The sequence below is a fragment of the Epinephelus moara genome, chromosome 2, assembly GCF_006386435.1.
Source record: "Epinephelus moara isolate mb chromosome 2, YSFRI_EMoa_1.0, whole genome shotgun sequence".
In the NCBI taxonomy this organism is placed as follows: Eukaryota; Metazoa; Chordata; class Actinopteri; order Perciformes; family Serranidae; genus Epinephelus; species Epinephelus moara.
Window position 1 is genome coordinate 44,429,901 of NC_065507.1, and position 24,226 is coordinate 44,454,126.

The 24,226-nt window shown below is 41.1% G+C and overlaps 2 protein-coding genes across 10 annotated transcripts in view; both read right to left on the reverse strand.

Moving 5' to 3' along the window:
• The window catches only part of LOC126397362 (aldehyde dehydrogenase, dimeric NADP-preferring-like), a 14,716-nt gene extending 2,110 nt beyond the window's left edge, over window positions 1-12,606 (reverse strand). The window contains exons 1-9 of one of the 2 annotated variants that reach the window (XM_050056072.1): window positions 12,476-12,606; window positions 7,601-7,800; window positions 7,291-7,522; window positions 6,599-6,684; window positions 6,124-6,332; window positions 3,254-3,371; window positions 3,020-3,161; window positions 2,777-2,943; window positions 2,597-2,696 (exon numbers count right to left, since the gene is read on the reverse strand). In XM_050056072.1, the coding sequence (XP_049912029.1) occupies window positions 2,597-2,696; window positions 2,777-2,943; window positions 3,020-3,161; window positions 3,254-3,371; window positions 6,124-6,332; window positions 6,599-6,684; window positions 7,291-7,522; window positions 7,601-7,756 (1,210 nt within the window). In that variant the 5' untranslated portion in view covers window positions 7,757-7,800; window positions 12,476-12,606. The remainder of the gene's footprint in view (window positions 1-2,596; window positions 2,697-2,776; window positions 2,944-3,019; window positions 3,162-3,253; window positions 3,372-6,123; window positions 6,333-6,598; window positions 6,685-7,290; window positions 7,523-7,600; window positions 7,801-12,475) is intronic. The other variant, XM_050056080.1, reaches the window with a different exon arrangement.
• A 4,498-nt stretch (window positions 12,607-17,104) lies between these two features.
• LOC126397296 (aldehyde dehydrogenase family 3 member A2-like) overlaps window positions 17,105-24,226 on the reverse strand; it is a 13,239-nt gene continuing 6,117 nt past the window's right edge. For all 8 annotated transcript variants that reach the window (XM_050055972.1, XM_050056018.1, XM_050055996.1 and 5 more), the window contains 7 exons: window positions 22,865-22,950; window positions 22,554-22,762; window positions 22,274-22,391; window positions 20,348-20,489; window positions 18,929-19,095; window positions 17,992-18,091; window positions 17,105-17,887 (listed from right to left, as the gene is read on the reverse strand). In XM_050055972.1, the coding sequence (XP_049911929.1) occupies window positions 17,559-17,887; window positions 17,992-18,091; window positions 18,929-19,095; window positions 20,348-20,489; window positions 22,274-22,391; window positions 22,554-22,762; window positions 22,865-22,950 (1,151 nt within the window). In that variant the 3' untranslated portion in view covers window positions 17,105-17,558. The remainder of the gene's footprint in view (window positions 17,888-17,991; window positions 18,092-18,928; window positions 19,096-20,347; window positions 20,490-22,273; window positions 22,392-22,553; window positions 22,763-22,864; window positions 22,951-24,226) is intronic.

Genomic DNA, 24,226 nt, shown 5'->3' on the forward strand with positions numbered 1-24,226 from the left:
TGATTTACAATTGTGGTGACCTCCTCCCAGGCTACCTTTGCATCATCAGCCCGTGGAGGTCTGCTCGCAGTTCCGTATATTCGGACACTGCGAGCTTGGACCTCCCGGACCAAAACATTAGTTTCCTCCTGGGAGAAGTTTGGCTGTCTGACGCTGCTGCTCTCTTCCGCCATGGCGAATTGAGTAAACCCTCATTACACCTTCGCGCGGCGCATTTAAGGGCGAGGAGAGGGGCTCATTTGATTGGTGTGATGTGAACTGGCTGTGTAAAACCCACTCCACGCCTTCTCTCCTCCCTCTTTCCGACTTAGGCATGTAGGAGGTACGGAGGTGGGAAATAGGAGTAGCTGCACCAGCACGCACAGTGTGCCAAACTCGCAAAATCTGCCTGGCCACACCCAGTTGGTCTGCGAAACTAGAGGCCCATGTATTTATATTTGCATTGTGTAATAATATTGTTTCATTTTCTGATTTATATGCATTTCAAAAGAATGTTTCCTTTAAAATTTGTAAAGCCCAAAGGAAAATAATAATAACAGCCTTTTGTTTTCTAAGGTTATTTTATTTTGCGCGGCTTAAAAAAAAAGAGTTTACTCCGTAGAGTACAAGTTGAACGGGTGGTAATTTGCTTGTTAAGCTGTCGGCCTGTCATGGGGGTGAAGAAGAAGAAAAGGGTCAGACCTGGCAATGCTGGAGAAATAGCAGCATGGCCGGAAGAACCGTGTGGATGGTTTAGCCCACTAGCATAAAGCTAGCTATTTTAGCTGCCACTAACTATTGTGTATTTTAGCTCACTAGCCATTAGCTTAGGCTGACCAAACGTCCTCTTTTGCCCGGACATGTCCACTTTTAACGTCCCGTCCGGGGCGTCCGGGGCGTCCGGGGGGTTTTTATAAACTGATGATAATGTCCGGTTTTCCGTGTGTGTGTGCGTGTGTGTTAGAGTGCGGCACGGGCCGCATATTTCTGTCCAAACCCGAACCGAGCCCGACATTATTTAATGACCAAAGCACTGAGTTTGTCTCACACAGTTGTTACAGTTACAGGCTATTTAACAGGCCGGGCGTGCTCAGCGGAGAGAGAGACCCCCGTGTTTGAGACGGGAGCAGGCGGCGGAAGCGGGCGGCGGGAGGTCCGACGCTTCCAGCGAGAGGAGAGGGAGAAATAAAACAAAATAAGATCAAATAGGAAAAACCTGTCTCCCTCTTTTATTTCATTTTTAATCAAGGCGGAGGCGGGCGGCTGGAGGTCCGAGACTTCCAGCGAGGGGAGAGGTCAAAACAAACAGCCAATGTGTGTCTGTGTGTGTTATGTTCAGGTGTTGTCACGTAAATAACAGTGCCCAAGCAATAAACAGGATTTTATTTATTTTTACACTACATTTTCACTGAAAGCTGACCAAATCCGACCCGAGCCCGAATACAATTTATAGCTACATTTTTGACCAAACCCGCCCGACCTGTCGGGTACCATCGGGCTCGGATCGCCACACTCTAGTGTGTGTATGTGTCCCTATTGGGGCCTATCTGAATTTCTGTCTTTGAGAGATATTATTTTGTAATATAACTGAATTTTCTATCCATACATATAAATTTTAAATATATTAAAATGATAAGGCATCTTTGAGTAAGCTGCGAGTATCATTTAAGTAGGCTATGTCGTGGCCAGCAGAGTGTCCTCTTTTTTGGAAATCAAAATATGGTCACCCTACATTAGCTAGCTCAGCAGTTGAGTTTACATCGGTCAGTGGAGAGGATAACACTACATCAGAAGAGGACGACACAGCATTGCGGGACTCATAGGGACATCATAGGTTTTTTAGCATCGGCCTTTGGATTTAAAACTTTTTTTTTTTCTGTGAAAGACGTCGTTTGGCAGCGGCCTCTGGATTTACTGTGGTCAGGAGCTCCACCATACATACTACAGAGACATTGACAGACTGTAACAATACCACATCTGTGGGCCCAATTGTTTTATTGTTTAGTACGTATTCATATCACAGTTTGTCAATACACTGAAATGACAAACTTATCTGGGTTCATTTATGGTGATGTGAATATAATCTTCCCACAGCAATTTGTACTATATTGTAAGTCCTTTTGCACCAAAAAGTTAGTAACCAAAAGTAGGCCTACTAAAAGTTAGTAATCATAAGCACTCAAGGCATTTTATCTTTGGTTAATGGTCCTTTCATTGTCATTTACCAGCATGTCAGAGCTATCTTTTCTGCTTTCGTTGCTCTGGTGGTAATCAACATAGTATGAGCGGGGTTATAGGTACTTATTTTATCATCTGTTTATCTGACTGTTTTAATTTTGTCATTTATATTCGTCATACATACTTGAATATCTTTCAGATATGTTGTTTTGTTACTTGTGCTGTATCATTTACCTGATGTTTTGTACATGTTGACTTTGTCAATTTAAAAAAAAAAAAGAGCTCAATTTGTCATATCAGAAGAAATTGACATGTTGGCCAATTCCGATTCATTCATTTTAAAGCCAATATCGGACCATACCGATGACGCGCTGATATTATCATGCATCCCTAGTCTAGATGAGTAAACATGCAGACAGTAATGCAATTTCAGTCTTACCAACACCACCAAACGGGAGTGAGCTGAGTGTGTAGTGTATCATGACGTCATTGACTGTCACTCCTCCACTTGTGGTCTCATTAATCATCCTTTTTGTTGCCTTTGAGAGACAAGAAGAAAGGAAAGGAAAAAGATAAACAACACTAAAGATTAAAACATGTTTTTTTAATCTCCTCTTACCTTCTTATCAGAGCAGAAGATGTAGAGGGCCAGAGGTTTCTCTCTCTCGTTGATGAAGCGGATGGCATCATCCATATCACTCACAGTTACTATAGGCAGCAGGGGGCCAAAAATCTCCTCCTGCATCAGCCTGGAGTGAGGGGGCACATCCTTCAGCACTGTTGGGGCTGCACAGACAGTGTCAGAAATCTGAAATTACACACAGCACTCTGACTTATTCACTATATCACTGTTCCTTCCTACCGATGTAGCGCTGTGAGGCATCACTCTGTCCTCCAACCACAGTGGTGTAACCCTCCATCAGACCCATGATTCTGTTGAAATGACGCTGGTTGATGATTCGGCCGTAGTCTGGCGAGCACTTGGGATCAGCACCATAAAATTCCTTGGATGGATCAAAAGGTATTGATGAAACTCCAGGCTGTGCAGTTTCATTTAAATGAAGATGTGAGCTGAGGCAGGTTAAAAGGATGCTACCAGTAGAGTTTGTCGGATGCTTTCCACCACTCGGCCCTGGATGCAGGGTTCACACAGGATGTAGTCTGGAGCGATGCATGTCTGACCACAGTTGACAAACTTCCCCCATGTGATACGACTGCACACAAACCATGTGGAAGAACACATTTACAGTGTTGATCATTTTCATTTACACTTCAACTAATGAACAGTGTGTGTTTCAGGGTTTGAAGGCTTTTAAGTACAAGTATGCATGAATAGCTAAACCAAATTCTAGCAAACTGCTAAATTTGTGGTTTTGTTCCATCCTCACAAATGGAAATACATTTGCATTGTTTTTAACCCTTTTCCAAACCAGTATTTAAGTTTTACATTGAATTTTCTACCTTCCAGACAGCTACTGGTTTCCACGTGTTTCACTACATGTTGATCTGACTCGCTTGTTTTGTTGTTATTGTTGTTGTTGTTGTTGTTGTTGTTGTTGTTGTTGTTGTTGCAAAAAAAAAAAAAAAAGGTTAACAGCTTTCTTCTAATGTAAGATTTAGGGGCGAAAAACCTGACAAAAATAATGGAAACAAATTAATCACTGTGACAAATTCTTCAGGAAGTTTCAAGTCTCTCAAATACCGTATTTTGTTAGAGCATACTGAAATGAAAAGAAACAGATGCCTGCCAGTAAGGTAAGAAATCAATCCTTAAAGCCACCACAAGGAACTTTTAACTGGATATGCAAAAGTCTCTTGTTTCTGCTGATGTCTGTGCGTGACCTACAACAGCAAATGAGACCATCGGTGTGAAGATAAGCTATTTCTATATAGTGTATATCCATACCTTTAGGAAACTGTCTCCGGGTCCGCCCCAGGTCGCTTCCAGGACGAAGTGATTTATGGCACTCAGACGGCACACGTCATCTTACCTAGCTGCTTACATTTATAGTGACTCTTATAAATAGTCGCTGTTCCTCCTCCTTGACCCGACGTCCGCGGGGAGTTAAAATAGCAGCAATCATTGGGTAAAAGTTCTGTGAAAGCACTGGACTCACCAACAGTCAGCCACGTCTCAGTCACACAGATAAAATCCAATCCTCGGGGAGTCAGGAAATCCTTCAGGATAAACGTTTTGTTCGCTAGCGATCTAGCATTTACCAGCCCAATCCTGGCAGGAGCCGGCGGGTCCACGGCGTTAGCTGTCCGGGGAGCCACACGCAGAGGCCGCAGGTTGCGCAGATTCACCCCGCGCCAGCGGGGACGAGGAGAGCAGGGGCCACAGGGCTGGAACACCTCATCCGGGCCGATGACAGGTACCAGCCAGGTGTCGACAGGGTCCAGCGAGTGCTGAGAAATAAAGAGGCGAGGCACTGCTCCATACTCAGTCCAAGAAGCCGTGGAAGTGCACGCCAAACAGTCTTTCAGCCTTACCAGCCGACCGCTGTGTTTACCCCGGCGGCAGTGGCGCTTACGCCGGAGAGGTGGAGCTGGGGCGCGACAGAGGTGAGCTGGGATCCCTGATAGGAGCGGGGGCAAAGTTTTCCCGTCTTGTTGTTTCATTCATGGAGCGGGGGCAAAGTTTTCCCGTCTTGTTGTTTCATTCATCCCCAAAACAAACACGTGCGCGAGCCAGGTAAGTGTCTTTACGACAATATGCGCTAGAGCTCATGGGAAATGTAGGCTTCATTCTGGCAAAACACTACCGCTTTTGTCCACAGGGTTGCCAAAATCAACTCAAAATGATAGTTCCTTGTAGGGGCTTTAATGTAAGATATAGTTTGGAAAATTGAGTAATGTAAAGTGAAGCATAGGTCTTTTGTATTTGATACCAAAATCAGTAATGTGTAGGTTATTTACCTCAGTATTCCATAATACCGCTTTATTATTATCACTTCCATTTAATGATAAATGTACTGTTCAGTGGTAGTACACTGTTAAGAAATAAACATTAAAAATAAAAAGAGAAAAAAATACAGAAAACAATTTAAAAATACAAAGAAATTGTAATTTATATAAAAAACTCTGTAAAATTGCAGATATTATCTGTAAATTAACAACCCAAGTGGTATTTTAAGTATTATGCTAATAAAACCAAATTAGATTTACTTCTCTTTTTTTTAACAAAAAATACTGTATTATTTATACAGTATTTTTTTCTGCTTTCTGAAATTACAGAAAAATGTATGCAAAGTTACAATTATTATCTGTAATTAAATATGTTGCTCATTATTATAAAGGTGTATGTCCATACCAATAATGTCAAGTTTTTCTTTGTAATTTTACGGTAAAGCTTATTATGGGTTTTTTTGTTGTTGTATTTTTACATTCAAAGTCTGTAACCCAGTTGTATGGAAAATAACTGTTTTTTTGTTTTTTGTTTTCTACAAAACTCTGTAAAATTGCAGATATTATTTGTAAATTAACAGCCCAAGTGTGTTTTTACTGGGGTTTTTTTTTTTTACTTTTAAATACTGTATTATTTATACAGTATTTTTTCAGCTTTTCTTAACTTAAAGAAAATACATGTAAAATTACAATAATTATCTGTAATTAAATATGTAGCTCATTATGTAAAGGTTCATGTCCATACTAACAATTTTCTTTGTAATTCTGGAGTAAATCTAATTAGTTTTATATTTATGGCTTTGTGCTAACACTACACTTTTACATAACTGCAGACATAGCAGCTGTGATAGTTAAAGCTGCTGCCTCGTTGGTCAAAGTGCTAAACCTCAACAGATCACTACCGTCATACAGTACAAGGTACTGTATTTTTGGCATAAACCATGAGGCCAAATTGCCAAATTAACAATGATAATATCTTGCCCTCAGACCCAACAGCCAGCATTACACTCTGTGTATGACTACTGGTGATATGGGCTGCTCTGGTGAGTGGTGTGTTACCGGCAGGCGACTACGATGTTACAGTTTTTGTCAATGTAGCAGGGGCTCTTCCCTCCCAGCTCCAGGGTCACTGGGGTGAGGTGGCGAGCTGCAGCCTCCATCACTACTTTACCCACCGCGCTGCTGCCTGTGTAGAAGACGTGGTCAAACCTGAGCCTCAGCAGCTCCTGTGTCTCTGACACTCCACCTGTTACAACTGGGTACAGATCCTGGAGATAAACAGCGAAGTTTTATTTAGTATACCATTAAATATACACCTATATCAAATACACCAGGTAACTAACAAAAATATAAAGCATGTTTGAAAATGATTTGCATGCTCCTGACACATTCAAGATGAGTCCGCTCATACAGTAGGCACTTGGCCCTGGCGTCAGACATATCTGTGAATGACTGTACTCTGTTGGTACGAGGAATTGATGTCACAGCAGCTCTGAACATTATTCCATCAACAATAGCAGTTTAGTGTTCAGACCTTGTCCAGATAGCGAGGCAGCAGAGCCCGGAGGAGGAGGGACGAGTACTCACTGAGCTCTGACGGCTTCACCACAGCTGCATTGCCTGCAGAGAGAGAACACAAGCTTCTATGAATGGAATGAGATCACTGAGTGACGGAAAGCAGACAAGTAGGAGGCTGAGAATGCAGGGCTGAGGATGCTATCAAACTGGAGTTCACACAAACATATTTCTCTCTCATTTTTTCTCAGACTTGTGCTGCAGAACGCAACTTTAACCAACATGCATATTTGAAGTCATTAACTAATATTTTTATTTGTATTTTATTTTTGTATTTATTATTTTATTATCTGTTATTTCAATATCTGCAAATGATGATGTAAGTGTATAGGTAATACACTATTTACCCAGAAGAGTGACAATGAATAAGAATCATCATCTCTTTATCTATGCACAATTTACAAAACCCAATTAAAAGGAAGCACATTACTCCAAAAACTTAAAAAGCAAGGAGGAAAAATTATTTTTCCTCAGGAAATACATTTGAGCTAAGTGGAACATACAAAACTGGAAAATTAGCTTCAGCCCAAGTGTTATCCTCGTCCCACACATCAGCCAGAGGAGCGATGTGTGGTAATGGAGGTCTAGATGACTACATTTAAATACACTACAAAGAGACACTGAGAGGCTGGTGATAGAAAGGTTCCCTACCAGCAGCAATAGCTCCAACCAGGGGCAGGAGAGTGAGGGCCCAGGGATAGTTCCAGGCCCCGATGATGAGCACCACCCCCAGAGGCTCCGGCTGGATATAAACCTCATCTGATATGGTGAGGAGGTTCTTCTCAACTGGCCTTGGAGCCATCCACTCTGCCATTTTCTCGATGGCCAATTTGATCTCATTCTCAATGCCAATTAGCTCCAAGAGTGGCGTGTCATACTGGCTCTGTAGGAAATCCAGCATACTTAACATATTTCACAACATTACATGTTACATGCAGCACTGTGTTGTGTCTGCACTCACCCTGTTGATGTCCTGTTTTAGAGCAGTGGAGATCTCAGTCTCTTTCTCAGTGATCATCCTCTGCAGGGCGTTGAGCTGCTGCAGTCTGAACTCGAGAGGCCGTGGCCTGCCGCTGAGGAAGGCCTCCTTGGCTCGCTGCACCACCTGCCTCTCCATACAGTCAGCTGGAGGACAGCAAAGAGCCTCTGGATCAGCAGACGCTAATGTAAGACAGTAACATCTGTTAAAATAGCCAGTTTTCAGTCATGCTCTTCTGAGCACAATGAACTATCAAAATATCCTACAATGGCCAAAGCCTTTTCAGAGCTCTGAGCAAACAATTAATTTCCTCCCCTTCATCAATACACATGATGCTTTCTCTAATAAATTATACGGTTACCTACGCGAAAACATACAAACCTAGAATTACTGCCCTGCGGTTGTATGCCTCCATGCACCTGTCAAGTTTCTCTTACAGTTTTCATACATGTCTGCGAAAACATGGATGGTTCACGCGCATACCCCCCCCCCCCCCNTGGATGGTTCACGCGCATAACCCCCCCCCCCCTCGACAGCACAGAAGATCTATGCAATCAGCATAGTTTCAATGTGGACACCCAAGATTAGTGTCACCAATTAACTATCTCTCCTCTTCTGTTCCTGAGATATGATTTTGAATGGCCAGAAAAGTGTTTTATGCAGAATATCATGATGTCACAGTGAAGTTGACCTTTGACCTTTTGGCTATATAACATGTCATGACTTCATCACTTTATCCTGTTAGACATTTGTGCAAAGTTTTGTCATAGTTGGCTTAAGAATTCTTGAGTTATGGATAAAACATGTTTTGTGAAGTCACAAGCCCCTTTTACACTGCCAGATTTTCCGCAAATGTTGGGCCATTTTGCCGGCAAGCTGCGAGCGTTTAGACACAGAGAGCCAGATTGGCGAGTTGATCCGAGGTGCCTAATTTTCTGCCTCGTAGGGTAGTCATATTGGCGGAACCCTTTTAGTTTAAACAGACCGAGGCAGCCTTCCGCAACGGGGGGGGGGGCTGTTAAAGACTTGTGGGAGGAGCTGTTGATGACACCGCACGTGCAAGCCACTAGCGGTGGATAAACAGGAAACAGCTGATAGCAGGAATTAGCCAGCAGCTAGTAGCAAGAGGGAAATGCAAACCTGACAGACACTGTAAAGATGAGCAACTGGGGAGACAAGGAATTGCGCACCCTCCTTGTCCTCGCAAACGAAGAGGCCATTAACCGTCAAATGACGGGGATGATGAAGAACGAGTCGACTTATGAGAGAAAGCACAGAGCTCCCGAAGGAGCTCCCAAAGGACTGACCAGCCGCAGCTTCCCTCCCACATTACTGGTTACGTCACACACTGAGCTACACGTTTTGTTACTTGCTCACGCCCCCGATTGCCCCGAAAAAGGCGCATTCTGTATAAACAAAAGGGGTCCATGTCATTGGTTCGACAGCCCATTGGTTCGACATCCCATTAGTCCGACTGTCCGCGGTGCTGAACGGCTCGCGGCGGGCGTATGGTGCACTGCGACCGGCTTGAGGCGGAGCAGGCTCACGGCTTATGTGTTTGTCACTTTCTTTTTCATTTTAACCCACACCATGATCTTTTCCTGACCCTAACCAAGTGGTTTTTGTGCCTAAACCTAACCAGACCTTAACCACAGGGCATCATGATGATTTAAGAACGGACTTAGGAACAATGAGTTTAATATGGTCGGAACAATGGGATGTCGAACCAATGGGCTGTCGAACCAATGGGCAGTTCCCAAACAAAAGTAGGTAGGTGGCATTTTGCCGCACTCCTCGATTTTGTTTTTACATTGCCAATGCTGAAAAAAGACTGATTGGGCTTTCCTGCAAATTTGCACAATTCCTTTCTAAAAAGGGCTAGTGACCTTGGCCTTTGACCTTCAACCACCAAAGTCTAATCAGTTCATTTTTGAGTCTAAGTGAAGGTTTGTACCAAATTTAAAGAGATTCTTTCGAGCGTACTGGAAATATAATGATCACCAGAATGTGATGGACTGATGGACAACCTGAAAAAATAACATAAATGACTGTTTAACCGTTTTACTCAATCTTATAAGTGATGCCAAAAGACAACAATAGTAACATAGTGCCTACAGTTATACAACAAACCAGCCTTTTAAAAATGTTGTTTCCTCTTTAACCCGGATTTGGATTTCTATTTCTTCCAAAAAAGAAATACACATACCTCCACTGACCTTTTGTTTTGTTTTGTTTTGTTTTGTTTTGTTTTGTTTTGCTTTGTTTCGTTTCGTTTTGTTTTGTTTTGCTTTGCTTTGATTGGATGCAAATATACCTGAACAAAAATGTCTTGTATGATCTTTACCAAAATGCTCAAATAAATACCCATAACATTGTTGTTTTTAAAATGAAAGTAAAAGCTACTATAAATATGCTTTAAAGGTAACTGTTGTTTTCATTGGGTGGCTTGTTGTTATTGTGATAGATCCTTCAACAGATATTTGAAGAAGACTTGACCACCTCCTCTTGTAGCCCAGTTTGATGGCTCGATTTAATGGATTGTTGATTTTCTAAGCTGTAAAATAAAGCAGGTCAGCACATCACTCTCTTACAACATGACCACCTGCACAGGCTCCCCTGAGGGATCTGTTTTATCATCCCTTTTGTTTATTTTATATACCAAGTCTCGCACTAGAAATTTCCTTAACAGGCACTTAATTAAGTATGTGGAAGATACTGCCTTAGTGACCATCCTACAAAATGGGGACGAGGAGCACGGGCCAGTTCTTGAAGTCAAATCTATTTCTGAATACCTCTAAAACAAAGGAAATGTCAGAAGATTTAGATGGCTGCATTCCTCTGTCCCTGCTTATATCAATGGAGAGCCAATGCAAACTGTTAGAGAATACAAGTACCTTGGCATTGCGCACTTGGCCACAAACTTAAATGGCACATGTGGACTGATGGCATACGCACCGAGACAAAACAAAGAAAGTACTTTATAGAGAAAATGTTTAAATGTCCACAACAAAATGCTCAAAATTGTGCTATTATTGAAAGTGTTTTATTCTTCTGCATAATTTGCTGATTCAGTAATGCTCGAGAAGCACAGAAAAAGACTGTCAGAAAAACTGTTTAAACCACCAGTAAACTACTAGGAAGTAGCTTACCAAGTATGGAATGCAAATACAGAGACAAAATAATGACAATGGCAAGCAACATTGTGGATGACCAGAGGCACCCTCTTGCCTCCCAGTTTAATCTATTGCTTTCTGGGCAACGATATTATCCTCCTCTATTCACTACAACCAGAGCCAATGTCTCATTTTTCCACAAGCCATTAAGTTTTTACACAGGTAATGCACTATCACCTTATCCCATACGCAATGTGGCCCCTTTGTCCTGGTCCCAAAAGATGTCCAGCTGGTCTTTCCCCCTCCTCCTATTTGTATGGGCATATGAATGAGTAGGCCTTTGTCTAAGTATGTGTATAGATGATTTTTTGTATGTGTGACTTTCATTATACTGGTACATATATGTTTATGGTTTCTTTGTAATTGTGTGATAAAATGCCTTTGTGATTATGCTGCAAACCAATATCCCCATGGGAACAAATAAAAGTTATCTATTCTACCTATTTGCTTCAGTCTGTGAGAGTCTCTCTCTCTTTGGATTATAGGCCACATCTACTGTGAGGTCAGGTCATTTGGGACACGTTTTGGTAGACTATAAAACCATCTAAAACTCTGAAGACTACCCGAAGTGTTACTTTTATAACTTGTTATGGTTCTCTGCTATAGTTCTGTAAAGAAAATAAGTTGCCAAGTAAAATCATTTCGAAACTTTGGACATTCAAACACATCAATAACCTCAACCTCACTCCAATGGCATGTTCAGGTAAAATGGGACAGTCATGTTTGTTTGTGTTTTAAATGGTTAAATCCATTTGTCAGTTCAGTCATTAATTCATTAAACCATTAATGTAACCTGTGGCTATTTATTTAAAAAGGTTGTCCATCTTTTCTAACATGCTTTCCCTGGTCTTTTGCTTCCTGTTCCTCTGTGCCGTATTATCTTCAATGGACATGCGTGTAGTAGTCAGTGGCATAATATAGACTAATATAGGCGGTACGATTGCACTGGGGCCCCCGGGGTGGAGGGGCCCATAGAGAGAGCAGGCCCTTGAAAGTGATACAGATTGCCAGCTTGGAAATATTTAGCTTAATTTTTTTGTCCCATTTTCCCCAAGTACATTCAGTGCTCTCTCAAAACCCTTTGTCATAAAAAGTAAAGTGCATTATGAAAATATTTTAATTATAAGTCAAACATTTAATAAAATGCAGCATCCTGCATATACATTTTTGTTAGTCTAATGTTATTATTTTCACTGCAGTACCCTTATTACCAAAAAGAGTAACATGTTACATGGCTTTCCTTGCAAGTTCTGGAACCAGTGATTTTTGACTTTTTGCTCTGCACATACTCATTGTTTCAGATCAATAAAAATAATTGATTCAAATAAAGGACATTTGTAGAAACAATGTAATGACATGTTGGAGATTGGCTGCTAATGTTTAAAGAGCACAAGATGTAAAACCTTATTTGTCCCATTTGACCTGACTTCACCCTTACCATTGAGATGTGCTTTTGCTGAATGATGGTGGGATTAGAATCTGCATTTCTGCTGTAGTTCGTACAGATGTCTGACAAAGTGAGGATCGCGCATTAACAGGTAGCCTAAACTGTGACAGCGGGGCCTGGGCAGCCTCAGTAACGATCTGAGCGCGCTGTGATCGAATATCAACATCATGTCATGGCAGCATTAGTTTAGTCGTCTGATTCGGGAAACAAAATGAGAAAACATAAAAACAGACTTACCTGTGTTCAGGTCAAATACACATCCAGTGGGTTCTTTATAAAAATATGAATATAATAATCCGTCACTTATTTGATCTGAATGCGATTCAGATGTCCGACACGCTGCGGGCTGACTGACTGACTGAGGCTCATTATACTCTGTTACAGTCAGTCAGGCTGCTCTAGGATCAGTTTAAACCCCCCCCCNCTCTCTAACCACATACTTGTACAATTCACTTGTTTTTCTTTTTTACAGCCTTTTTACCATCATGGAGCTCGTTGATAGCAGCCATGTCGTAAATTACAATAACCTTGGGATCTTGTTAATTATATACCACTGTTAAGATATATCAAACTCATAAATCACTTATGTATAAAATGAAAAACACATTGTTAAAAAAAAAACTAGCAGCAAAACAATGAATTTTAACTTTTTAGTTGAGATTTAATTGAAAGTGTGGAACATGATAAAAAGAGAACTGGCATCATTAAGAGCAAACATGATATTCCCATTTTGATGGATTATGACCATGTGATGAATCACTGTACCAGTGCTAAGTACTTTGACTAGCAGTGACAGAATGTTTCATAGTTACAGAATTTTAAAGTCAAATCTCCATTTACCAGATTAAATACAAATATTACAGATAATATAACTATGATAATGATGTGAAACAATAAAAACTTCAATAGCAGCTTAAGATGTAAAAGAAATGAAAAGGACGGGCTACACGAATGAGTAATGATATGGACCGGTAAATCTCAGGAGTGCTGTATTTCACTACAAGTCAGGAGTTCATCTTGGGACAGGACAGGGTTTAACTTGGGCCATCAGTTTGTGCTCCTCTGCCTCACTGCAGGAATCTCAGAAAGAAATATGACCACCAAATGAATAAGTGTAAAGAGACAAATTCAAAGTGTTTGAAATACAGGGATAACTAACTGTTTACAGAATCACAAGTGTGGATGTCAACAAACATGGTGGGGTGGACCAAAACAAAAGGGCCATTTAGCAGAGGAGAGTAAAGCATGCTGGGTAATTAAAGGGGGGTGGATAAGGGGGCATTATGCTGGTAGATTTCCTGGACAACACTGCACATTGTCTGCTGGAGACAAAGCCATTGTTGTATGGGGGTACAGGCCTGTAGGACTGTGGGTATGTGTGGGGGAGTGCTCATATCTGGTTATCTTGGGAAACATATTTGTCATTATTTAAAAGGCTGTAATTACACCCCAGAGTTTAAAAAAATCTCTCTTTAAAAGTTAATCATTGTTTTTCAGTTGTTAGATAAAGCATGACTGTTGCGTAAATCATTAAGGCTTCCTGCTATTAAGGTGAAAATAGTCCCATCAGTCATTCTAAAGTCATGCCAGCACTGATTATCACTGTATACAGTCTTCAGTGTTAACCTTAGGTCAGACAATGAGACAACAAAGTACATGTATTTTTAAAAAAAGAAAAAAAGCACTTACAGGAAAACAACATTTTATTCTGTAAGACAAGTCAGTGGTGACATGGTTGTTGGGCAGTTTTTTAAAAGGGGTTGTGTGGAGTACTTATCCATATTCAGTATATTACACACAGTAGATGTCAGTCAGTGCACCTCCAGTTTGGAGTAGCAGGCTTATGTCTGACTGGGTAGCTAAGCAATCCACTGCTGTGGAGGGGTCAGCAACAAATCCCATTTTAGCCACCTAAAAAAAGTGAGTTTAAGTGTATGCTATATTAAGAATATGTTCACAGCTTTACCTTGCCATCGAACAGTGATTTCCAATGGGAAAATGGAATTGTTATATCGCTCTCTTCAGAGCCAAGCTCCATTGAGAAAAACAGTGATTAAACATTGATGAATACAGGAACTGCTGGTCTACCACTGCCTTTAACAGTTAGTTTGTAAAGTAAGTAACTAATCAATGCAGTGGTACACCAGGTTAGCAAGCTAAAATTACAGTTTTTGTCAATGGAGTTTGGTGTTGACAAGAGAATAGAGGGGAACTGAAGCTATTAATGGTTTCACAGTTGGGATGGGCTGTCTGACAGAAGTGGTTAAGCCTTACAAAGTGTACATGATATTGATTTTTTTGAGGTGTGACTTGTTTTTACTGGCTAAATTACGTTTTGTTACTGACCCCTCCACAGCAGTACATTGCTAAGCTTCAGTGTTGGACTCCGGCCTGCTTCTCCAAACTGGAGGCGTACTGACTTACATCTACTGTATGTAATACACCGTCTATGGATATGTACCTCAGACCCAAAAAATCCGGACTTTCCCTTTAAGGCCTAAGGCAGGGGTGGGCAATCATTTTCTTCAGAGGGCAACATCAGAAATCTGTTATGGTTTAAGGGGCAGACAAACATAGCAGATGTGTTTTATGTGCACTATCACAGTAAATATTGGGTTCTACATAAAGCACTCATTTCTGGTTTATAACAAATCAAACAAAATGAAACATAGTTTCCAGCCTACAGTACTAATTAAAGAAATAATGTTCCGAATATAACAAACAAAAAACAAAAGAGGCAGCCTAGCCCATACGTACTAAGTTTTCAGGGATAAAATTACCCCTCCTGTTATACTGGACTTTGAAAACTATGGAAAATCTTTTTCTCATTTGAATTAATACATTTTTGATCAAACCCATTCAGGCATCTTTATAAAAAGTGCAGATTACATCTCTAGGCTTTAGGTGGAATTTAGCTGGAATTACCCAAATGCACTTTACTTACTGGGCTTACACAAGTGTACAAGTCAACACACAGGCTTTCTGCGACACAACAACCTATCTTAGAGGGAGGAATAAAACCTCTGACGCGCTTGGAGAAGGGCACTAAAACAAGGTGTCATTTCTGGTGTATGCAGAGCACAGCTGACACGTTCATCTGTGAGAAAGGATCTGTATCTCCATTTGTTTGTTCATCATTTCAATAAAGCACATGGCTTCACCACCTCAGTGGAGAAATATTTAGAAGCTTATACCTTGTTAAATATCATTAAGCATTAACCTTTCTCTTTTTTCCACTTTTTTTTTTTAAGTGCAGAATGCTTGCATCCTAGCTGGGGGTTTGTGTGAACGTCAGAGTGGCAGAGGTGGCCTGCATTCAGCTATGTATTGAGACAGCAAACACAGATGTTTCATACACCTCTGAAGCAAAATAAAAGTATAGGATTAATTAATTTGAAGGAAGGTTAACAGCATTTCTAATTGATTTTTTAGAATCAGAATCACCTTTACTGGCAACAAGTGCAACTTGTGTGCATGCACAATGAGGATCCAGCTAAATAAAGGAGGATCCTGGTCTTGAATCTGGACTGGACCCAGCACTGGAACTTAAATGACTGAACACACACAAACAATGGTAGAACACTGCAGATGTGGAACCAGGTTCAGCACACACAAGAACACTGCAGCTAATCCCTCCTGAAGGACATCAGTTTTTATGTTAAGGCTGGTGATTTCTTAGGGTCAACAAATGGCATGAAATTAACCATTAACCAAAACCTGCGATGACTTGATGTTACTAACAATTATTGTTTTGTATCTAAAACCTGATGTATCTTACAGGGACAGTTCGGATTTTTTGTAGTGGGGTTGTATGAGATACTTATCCATAGTCAGTGTATTACAGTACAGTAGATGTCAGTCAGCCTGCCACCAGTTTGGAGAAGCCAGATGGGTCAGACATGGAAGCTAAGCAATGCGCTGCTGTGGATAGGGTCAGCAACAAAATGTATTTTAGCCACATGAAAAAGTTCCACCTAAAGAAATCAATATCACTTTAAGCATATACTATATTGAGAGTATTTTCACAGCTTCACCTTAATGTCAGACAGAGCAGAACCTGGAGACCAAAGAAGTTAGTGTGCCACACACAAGGTTTGCAACTAACTTTCCAGCAACAAGGAGAACCAAGCTGAGTTAGCACCCCAACATCTAACTCTGCAAAGACCCCAAGCTACCGGCTTCCTCAGATCTGCACCTTCGGAACAAGGACACAGCAAAGACCGCTTCTGGGACCACAGCTCTCTCCAGCCTTCCACTTCCTGCTAACAAAAGCAGCACGCCACAGAGCAACTCTTTCCTCCATCCATCCATCCATCCATCCAAGGATTGGTAATGTAACAACTGGGCATAGTGTTGTAAATTATAATAGTAGGCCTCACAGGGGAACACCATAAATGTTGGGAACAATACTGGGCATCACACGGAGGCACCAAAAATGTAGGGAATCTACTGCTGATACTGTAAAAGAGGGGATACGATTTGTTGTGGCACCAGTGCTATGTTTTACACAGTGGCACCATTTGTTGGGACTTAAGCCTTAACACAGGCATGACCTCGTAATAGATCTCTTGGCTATCTGAAATAATTAATAATTACTGATAATAATCATTAATTATATTAAATAATGTGACTTAATTTACATTAAATCACCTCGTGGGGCACCATTCTCGAAAAGGAAAAAATGATAGCCAGTGAAAGACATCAGTCTCATAAAGTTCACTAAACTATCAATTTGGAATTTTGATTAATAATTAAATTAACAACAATAACCAAATTTAATAGTAAAGCCTGAAGGATTTCGGAGTTCTTGACAAAGCAGAAGTTGACTATTCATTCACTCTTGTGCAACATTAAACAGACAGCAGGCATGATTCCAAAAAATTACATTTATTCATAAAGGAAGCAAAGCAAAACAAACTCACTAATTCTAACTAACTAACTAACTATATACAAGCTTGGTGTGTGTGTGTGTGTGTGTGTGTGTGTGTGTGTGTGTGTGTGTGCAAGAGAGAGAGGGAGAAAGACAAAGGCGGGTGTGGTAATCAAAGGGCCGTTTGGTCTACAAAACAAAATGGCTGACAACAGAGAACTACAAGATGTCCGAATCAAAGCTGGCTTCAGGTTGGGGGAGGGTTTGTCTGATTGTGTGATCAAGACAAAGAGAACAGCATTAGCAAACTAACATCACGTAACTTTGGCGAAGCCAACTAACCAATAACCTAACTGCAAACAATCAATAAACAGAGAACTACTTATACACTGAACGCAACTCACTGGACTTGCATAAATGTCTCACTACTCTGTCTCTAATCTTAGGAAGCTACAGACGTGTAAAACAATACAGTGCCGATATCAAAAGAAAACCTTTTATTCCTCTTTTGACTGGTGTGGTATATTTTAGTTCCTTTACCTGCACCACAAATGCGGCCAAGCCAGCTAACGTGGCCAGCAGTGCCATGCGCCGCAGCCTGCACACATTGACCTGCTTGAGCAGAATGAATCGAGTCCAGCCCAGCTTTTTGGCTGTGTGAGGGGGATAACGTATGTTGTTGACTCCTTCCATCTTCAGCTGCTTGATCAGACAGCTGCGCAGGTGGCTAAGCTGGTCAAAGCTGTGCCGGCCGTGGTAACAGCCCATACCACTGTTACCTGAGAAGATGTGTGAGAATAAGTCAGTTATAAATGTGTGTTTATTCCTCCAAATCTAAAAGAGGCTAAATAGCTGCAGGTTGATTTACTTGTTATGCACTTACCAACTCCTCCAAAGGGCAGAGCACTTACAGTAAAGTGTACCAGACAGTCATTAGCCAGCAGAGCTCCACTGGATGTCTCAGCTATCATCCTTTTGATCAGCTGTTTATCAGACAGGAACAGTCAGGGCAAGTCAATCAGACAAGAGCAATCTTAACAACATCAAAACCATTCAAAAATCACGGCGACAACTAGAATTACTGCCTTGCCATTTTTTTGCCTCGACAAACCAGTCAAGTTGGTCAAAGGCTTTCTGCCAGAAAGGGGTCTCTTGGTTAAGGTTAGAAAACAGTCATAGTTTGGGTTAAAATTAATGGATTTCTTTCAATATCTGACCAAATGTCGCCCCTGTTCTCGAGAAATGACATTGAGCAACAGCCAGGAAAGTGTTTTTGCAGAACATTATGACATCACAGTGAAGCTGACCTTTGAACTTTTAGATAAAAAAACTCATTACTTCATCATTTTATCCTATTAGACATTTCTTGTTAATCATGTCATAAGTAGTGTGTGAACTTTTGAATTATGGCCAAAAATATGTTTTGTGAGGTCACAGTGTCCTTGACCTTTGACCACCAAATTCTAATTAGTTCATTCTTAAGTTCAAGTGGACATTTGCGTGTCAAATATGAGAAGAATTCCTTAAGGCCTTCTTGAGATACAGTGTTCACAAGAATGCGACAGATGAGGTCACAGTGACATTGGCCTTTGACTTCTGACCATCAAAATCTTATCACTTAATCGATGAGTCCAAGTGGATATTTGTGCCAAATCTAATGAAATTCCCTCAAGGTGTTCTTGAGATATTGTGTTCACAAGAATGGGACGGACAGGCAGCAGATGCACAGCCCGAAAACATAATGCCTCCAGCAACAGCTGCATAAAAACATCTAAATATTAACATCTGAAAATAAACATGTTTACTGGTGATGTGTTTACCTTGTTGTCATGGGAGAAGATATATATAACCAGAGGTTTTTCTCTCTCATTAATAAACTGAATGGCCTCGTCTACACCGTTCACTGTGATGATGGGCAGCAGTGGCCCAAAGATCTCCTCCTTCATCACTTTGGATTTTCCTGTCACGTCCTTCAGCACAGTGGGGGCTGCAAGGAGACAGGAAGGAGAGGTTCACTCTAAGATGTATTGCTACTGTGTTTTGCACGGTGGACAAACAAGATACAAGTGGTGTAGTGTAATATGGCTTCCAGTTGTAAGTATCCTGGCAAGAAATAAAATATTGGTATGTTCTTTACATATTACATATACAGCAGAACCACTAGTACTTTTATTTTGAAGCACCCAGCTTGTCTAGGCCAGAAGTGTGGATGTTTTTATTGTGAACTCGAAGCTTCCAGTCAACGGTTAGCTGTTGGCCGTTAGCACAAAGTTAAACTGTTGCTGCTGCTCCTTTAAATGTGAGACTTTATTCACTTTGAGCTGGACAAAAACTAACAGCTCTCTAGTTCATGTATTAATAGTATTTGCAAGTCACACTGATTTTCTATGGTCGCAAAATGTGACAACATAGTCCTGGTCTGGAGCCCTGCAGATACAAAAACACACACTTCTGCTCACACTATCGTTAAACTCATTGTTTTAAACTGCTACCGCGGTGCTACTACACGTGATAATTTATTCACTGTGAGCTGGGAACAAATTAAGAGCTTTCCAGTCCATATATTAATAATATTTCCTAGTCGCAGTGGTGCTCCATAGTCGGAAAATGGCAATAAATAGTGACGTTAGTGGTCTACAGCCCTGCAGATGAGAAACATGTTTCACCTGCTCACAGGGTCGCTCAGGAGAAAGTGGTCTGGATGGGCGGAGGAGTGTGTGTGAAGTATCATGTTTGTGAGTCTTTCTTTTTGTATGTGTGCGTGTCTGTGAGATGGAGAGAGCTATAGGAGAGGGTGAAAGAACCAAAACGCCAAAGACAGTCTCATGCAGGTGGCTGACAGTTTATACTCGATGTTCACAATGTTGCATAGGCTACAACCCACAAGGAACAAGCAGCAGTACATCGAGCATATTCAATATTTCACCTGCCCTTATAATGGACCCCGTTAAAGGGGTTTTTTGGGGAGTTTTTCCTTATCCGCTGCGAGGGTCATAAGGACAGAGGGATGTCGTATGCTGTAAAGCCCTGTGAGGCAAATTGTGATTTGTGATATTGGGCTTTATAAATAAAATTGATTGATTGATTGATAATAAGGGCTACCACCAATAAAATATCAAGTATTCAGCTGGCCTGAACTAACTCTATCTCAATTAATTCAGTTTACACAACTTCAGATGCTTGCTTCACATACAGTACAAATTCTTTTTAGCAACTAATTGTTCAAACATATCATGTACCTATGTAGCACTGGGATTCATCACTGTCTCCACCAACAGCAACTGTGCTCCCCTCCATAAGAGCCATGATCCTCTTAAAGTGCCGCTGGTTAATAATGCGTCCGTAATCCTCAAAGGTTTCAGGATTATCCGTGTAAAACTCCTGTGATATGTGAAATAAAAGAGAAATGATGTTCATATAACTTAGAATCTCACTGTTAAAGACAATTTATAGATGATAAGGGGAAAGCAATATGAACAATAGTTCCTCTATATCAAGTTATGGTTTCTACTGTTTAATATGGGATATGGATACACTGTTTTCCTATTCTTAGTATGTAAACCAGATTGTGCTCTTGGTATTGCACCACTACAAAGGTGGGCTCTGATAAACTAAAGCCCACAGAGATGGTGCTACAGAGCCGCTACAAAATCCCTTCTTTATGCCACCTTTGCATTTTTACAAAGGACCAAACAGCGGTAGCACCAAGGGCTCCAGCTCCATTGTGTGATTTTAGACAGCATGCAGGCATCATGGAAGCTTAAGAGGCATAAAAGGCGTGACATGTAACACAACAACGTCGGCTTCAATATATGTGTCAGCATAACATGACAGTAACTACACTATCATTTACGACCCTTGTTATATGGCAGCTGAGCTCGTCCTCTGCTCGGAGGGTAAGGAGCTCCTGGACCTCATTGTCTTCCCAATTTGTGGACAGTTACGGGTGCTGTTCCTATTCTTGAGTTAGCTGCTAATTGCTAACTCCTACATTTTAATTCTCCCACGGTGGGTTACACACAACACATTGCCAAAACATCACAGCCTTCACTCGTGATCTCACAAATGTATGACAGAATACTGGGTGTATGGTCATTTCCATGCAAAGCTCGTCTTTTATCATTGTGGATGTGAGCGGAGGATACGATCAAATCTCACATTAGGTCCTGGCTTGTGTTCGCAAGTTTGAGTGAGTGTGGACTTGCGGTGCATAAGTAAATCTGGCTGAGCTGGAGGTTTGTTATTAGACCATTCTCTGACTGGTATCTTAGTATTTGCAGCCACATATTAATCACAAAAAAAACGTATGGCCACCATATGGACTCACGTTCTCTATCACAGCTGGCATTTGCATGGCTCTGTGGGGCTGACTGCGGGCTGACTGAAGGATAAACACTGCTTGTGCTCGGTTTTATCTGAAACTTTTCTTTTTTCATAAACACTGACAAACCAAAGCATGTTTATATAATTTATCATTAAAACATCCTTAAAAAGAAAGCAATAAACCACATAACAGTGTAATTATTTAAATACTAGTAGCCTATGGGTTATTACATTTTTAATGGTGTCCAGCCCCTACACAGGTGGTGTGACTATGTCTCCTCTGCCACCTGTTATGTCCAAAACAGAAGCAGACCCCATACACGCAGCCACGTGCTCCTTGGTCCCGGTCAATTATAAGCTATTATATGAATATTAGGGTATAACAATACCAATATTATATGATGTACAGGCTAATATTATAAATATATGTATACTATAGGTTGGTACATATCATGGATGTATAAATTCAATATTCCAAGCTCAAGTTCGATCGTCCACTACAACACCATTGACCTCAACAGTGATTTCGTTTATACTGCGTTTTTCTGACTTTTTTTCAGTTTCTCTTCTTGGCAGTATTTTTATTTTATTATCACTGACATTTTCAGCACTGTAATGCGTCTTTAAGTGTCCTGAAAAGCGCTATATAAATCTGATGCATTATTATTATTATTAGTAGTAGTAGTAGTAGTAGTACGCCTCTCCATGTCGTAAACTCTATGGGTAAGGCCTCTAAACCCAGAATATATCGGGGCGGGATATTTACATGACGACTGTATTCAGCAATCACATTTATGAACATCCGATCATTCCTACACTGTGATTAGCGAGATAAGACCAACCTTGATGCACTTCTTGATCTCTTCTACCACTTGGCTCTGGATGGATGATTCACACAGGATAAAGTCTGGAGCAATGCATGTCTGACCACAGTTGACAAACTTTCCCCACGTGATGCGACTGTATTGGGAGAAAAAAATAATGCATAAATGACAAACCTTGAAGAAACACTTTTACGTTATGGTAGCTCCCCAACTGCTGTATGTTTGGTGGTTATTTGAGCTTCAATTAAGTTCTTGGAATGACAACATTTTTGTGTTATGTTTTACAGTCCACACTAACCGACATGCAACAGCTATGTCACAGTTTTTGTCAATGTAGCAGGGGCTCTTTCCTCCCAGCTCCAGGGTCACTGGGGTGAGATGGCGAGCTGCAGCCGCCATTACCAATTTACCCACTGTGCTGTTTCCTGTGTAGAAAATGTGGTCAAGTCTCTGCTTCAGCAACTCCTGGGTCTCTGACACTCCACCTGTCACCACTGGGTACAGATCCTACGGAATGTATAAGGACTTATTAAAATACATGTACATTTAGACAACATGTAGATGAAGGAGAAAGACTTAACATATGATAATTGAACAAAGAAAGCTCACTTTGTCCAGATAGTGAGGGAGAAGTTCATCCATGACCTTGGCAGAGTGAGAGCTGACCTCAGACGGCTTTATTACTGCTGCATTACCTGAAAGATGAAAAAGAGACACCGTGGCAGGATATGTAATGAAAAAGAAAAAGGTCTTTTGCCAATGAAAGGAAAGCCCAGTCACAATAGGGAAGCAAGTGACACTCACCCACACTTCTCACAGTAAACCCTGTAATGCATGTTTTGATAAAGTTCATCATTTATTAGAGAGCTAATTCTGCTGCCTGTCTTATAATAACCAGCAGTGCACAAGCACTGAATGACAAGAGGTTAAGTTGGGACTCCTATTTAATTCCGCTTTGCTCACATACTGTAGTGTTTTGCTGGATATTCATAATTTCAGCCATGTCGCTGGCATGTATGAAAACTGGGATATGACTGTTGTTGCAGCCACACAACTCACTTAAAAGTCTACTTTACACTACATGGTTCAAGTGGCCCAATTCCGATTTTTTCCTCTCAAGTGGCACAGATCGGATCTGTAACATGAACATGTAAACAGGAAAAAAACGCATGATATCGGATATTGTCAGATCAGATTCAGGCCTCAATCATGTGTGGAAATATATCGGATATGAATCAGATATCTGCCAATAGGTCTGTAATCCAAACAGACAGCTCGGATATTTCCTGGCAATCCACGTCGTACGTCATGAATAATGCGACGACAGCGCATTTTGATGACGTGCTCATGCGCGAGGGAAAGGAAGGAAAGCCGAATAAATCGCACGTTAATCAAAAACTATGAACCAAAAAAGCACAATCTATCCCGAGTGAGACAAACTGCTTGATCCCCGTCTCCATTGTACCAGCAGAGAACCTGCAGAACCGAATCAGCAAAAAAACACACTGGGCTACACAGCCTCTCTACCTGAGCAGCTGAAGCTGCGGCTCGCACCCTCGACACACAGACGGTGCTTCTGCACGCCAGCCAAACGTGTGCGCAATTGTGAGAAATAAATATGTGAGGTGTACGCTGCTTTTCTATCTTTTTTTCCCTTTTCTTTCTTTCTTTCTTTCTGTCAGCGACATACACTCCTAACACAGGACGGGTTGTTTTAATTGACTGAGTTGATTATTCAGCCATAGTGATGCGCGGATCGGCTCTGATAGCACCCGAATCAGCATGTACCTATCAATCATCCGGCCGCACCCGTCTGCAGCTGCACGGACATTTCCACCGCTCTGTGTAGGCTAAGTTACCTTTTAAATTATGTGGAGCAGCGCCAGCTTTCCAGGTGATTTATTCTTTAACGATTAACTTCAAATATTTAAAGTTAGTCCTTAAAATTGCTTTCAGTAATGTAAACATTTC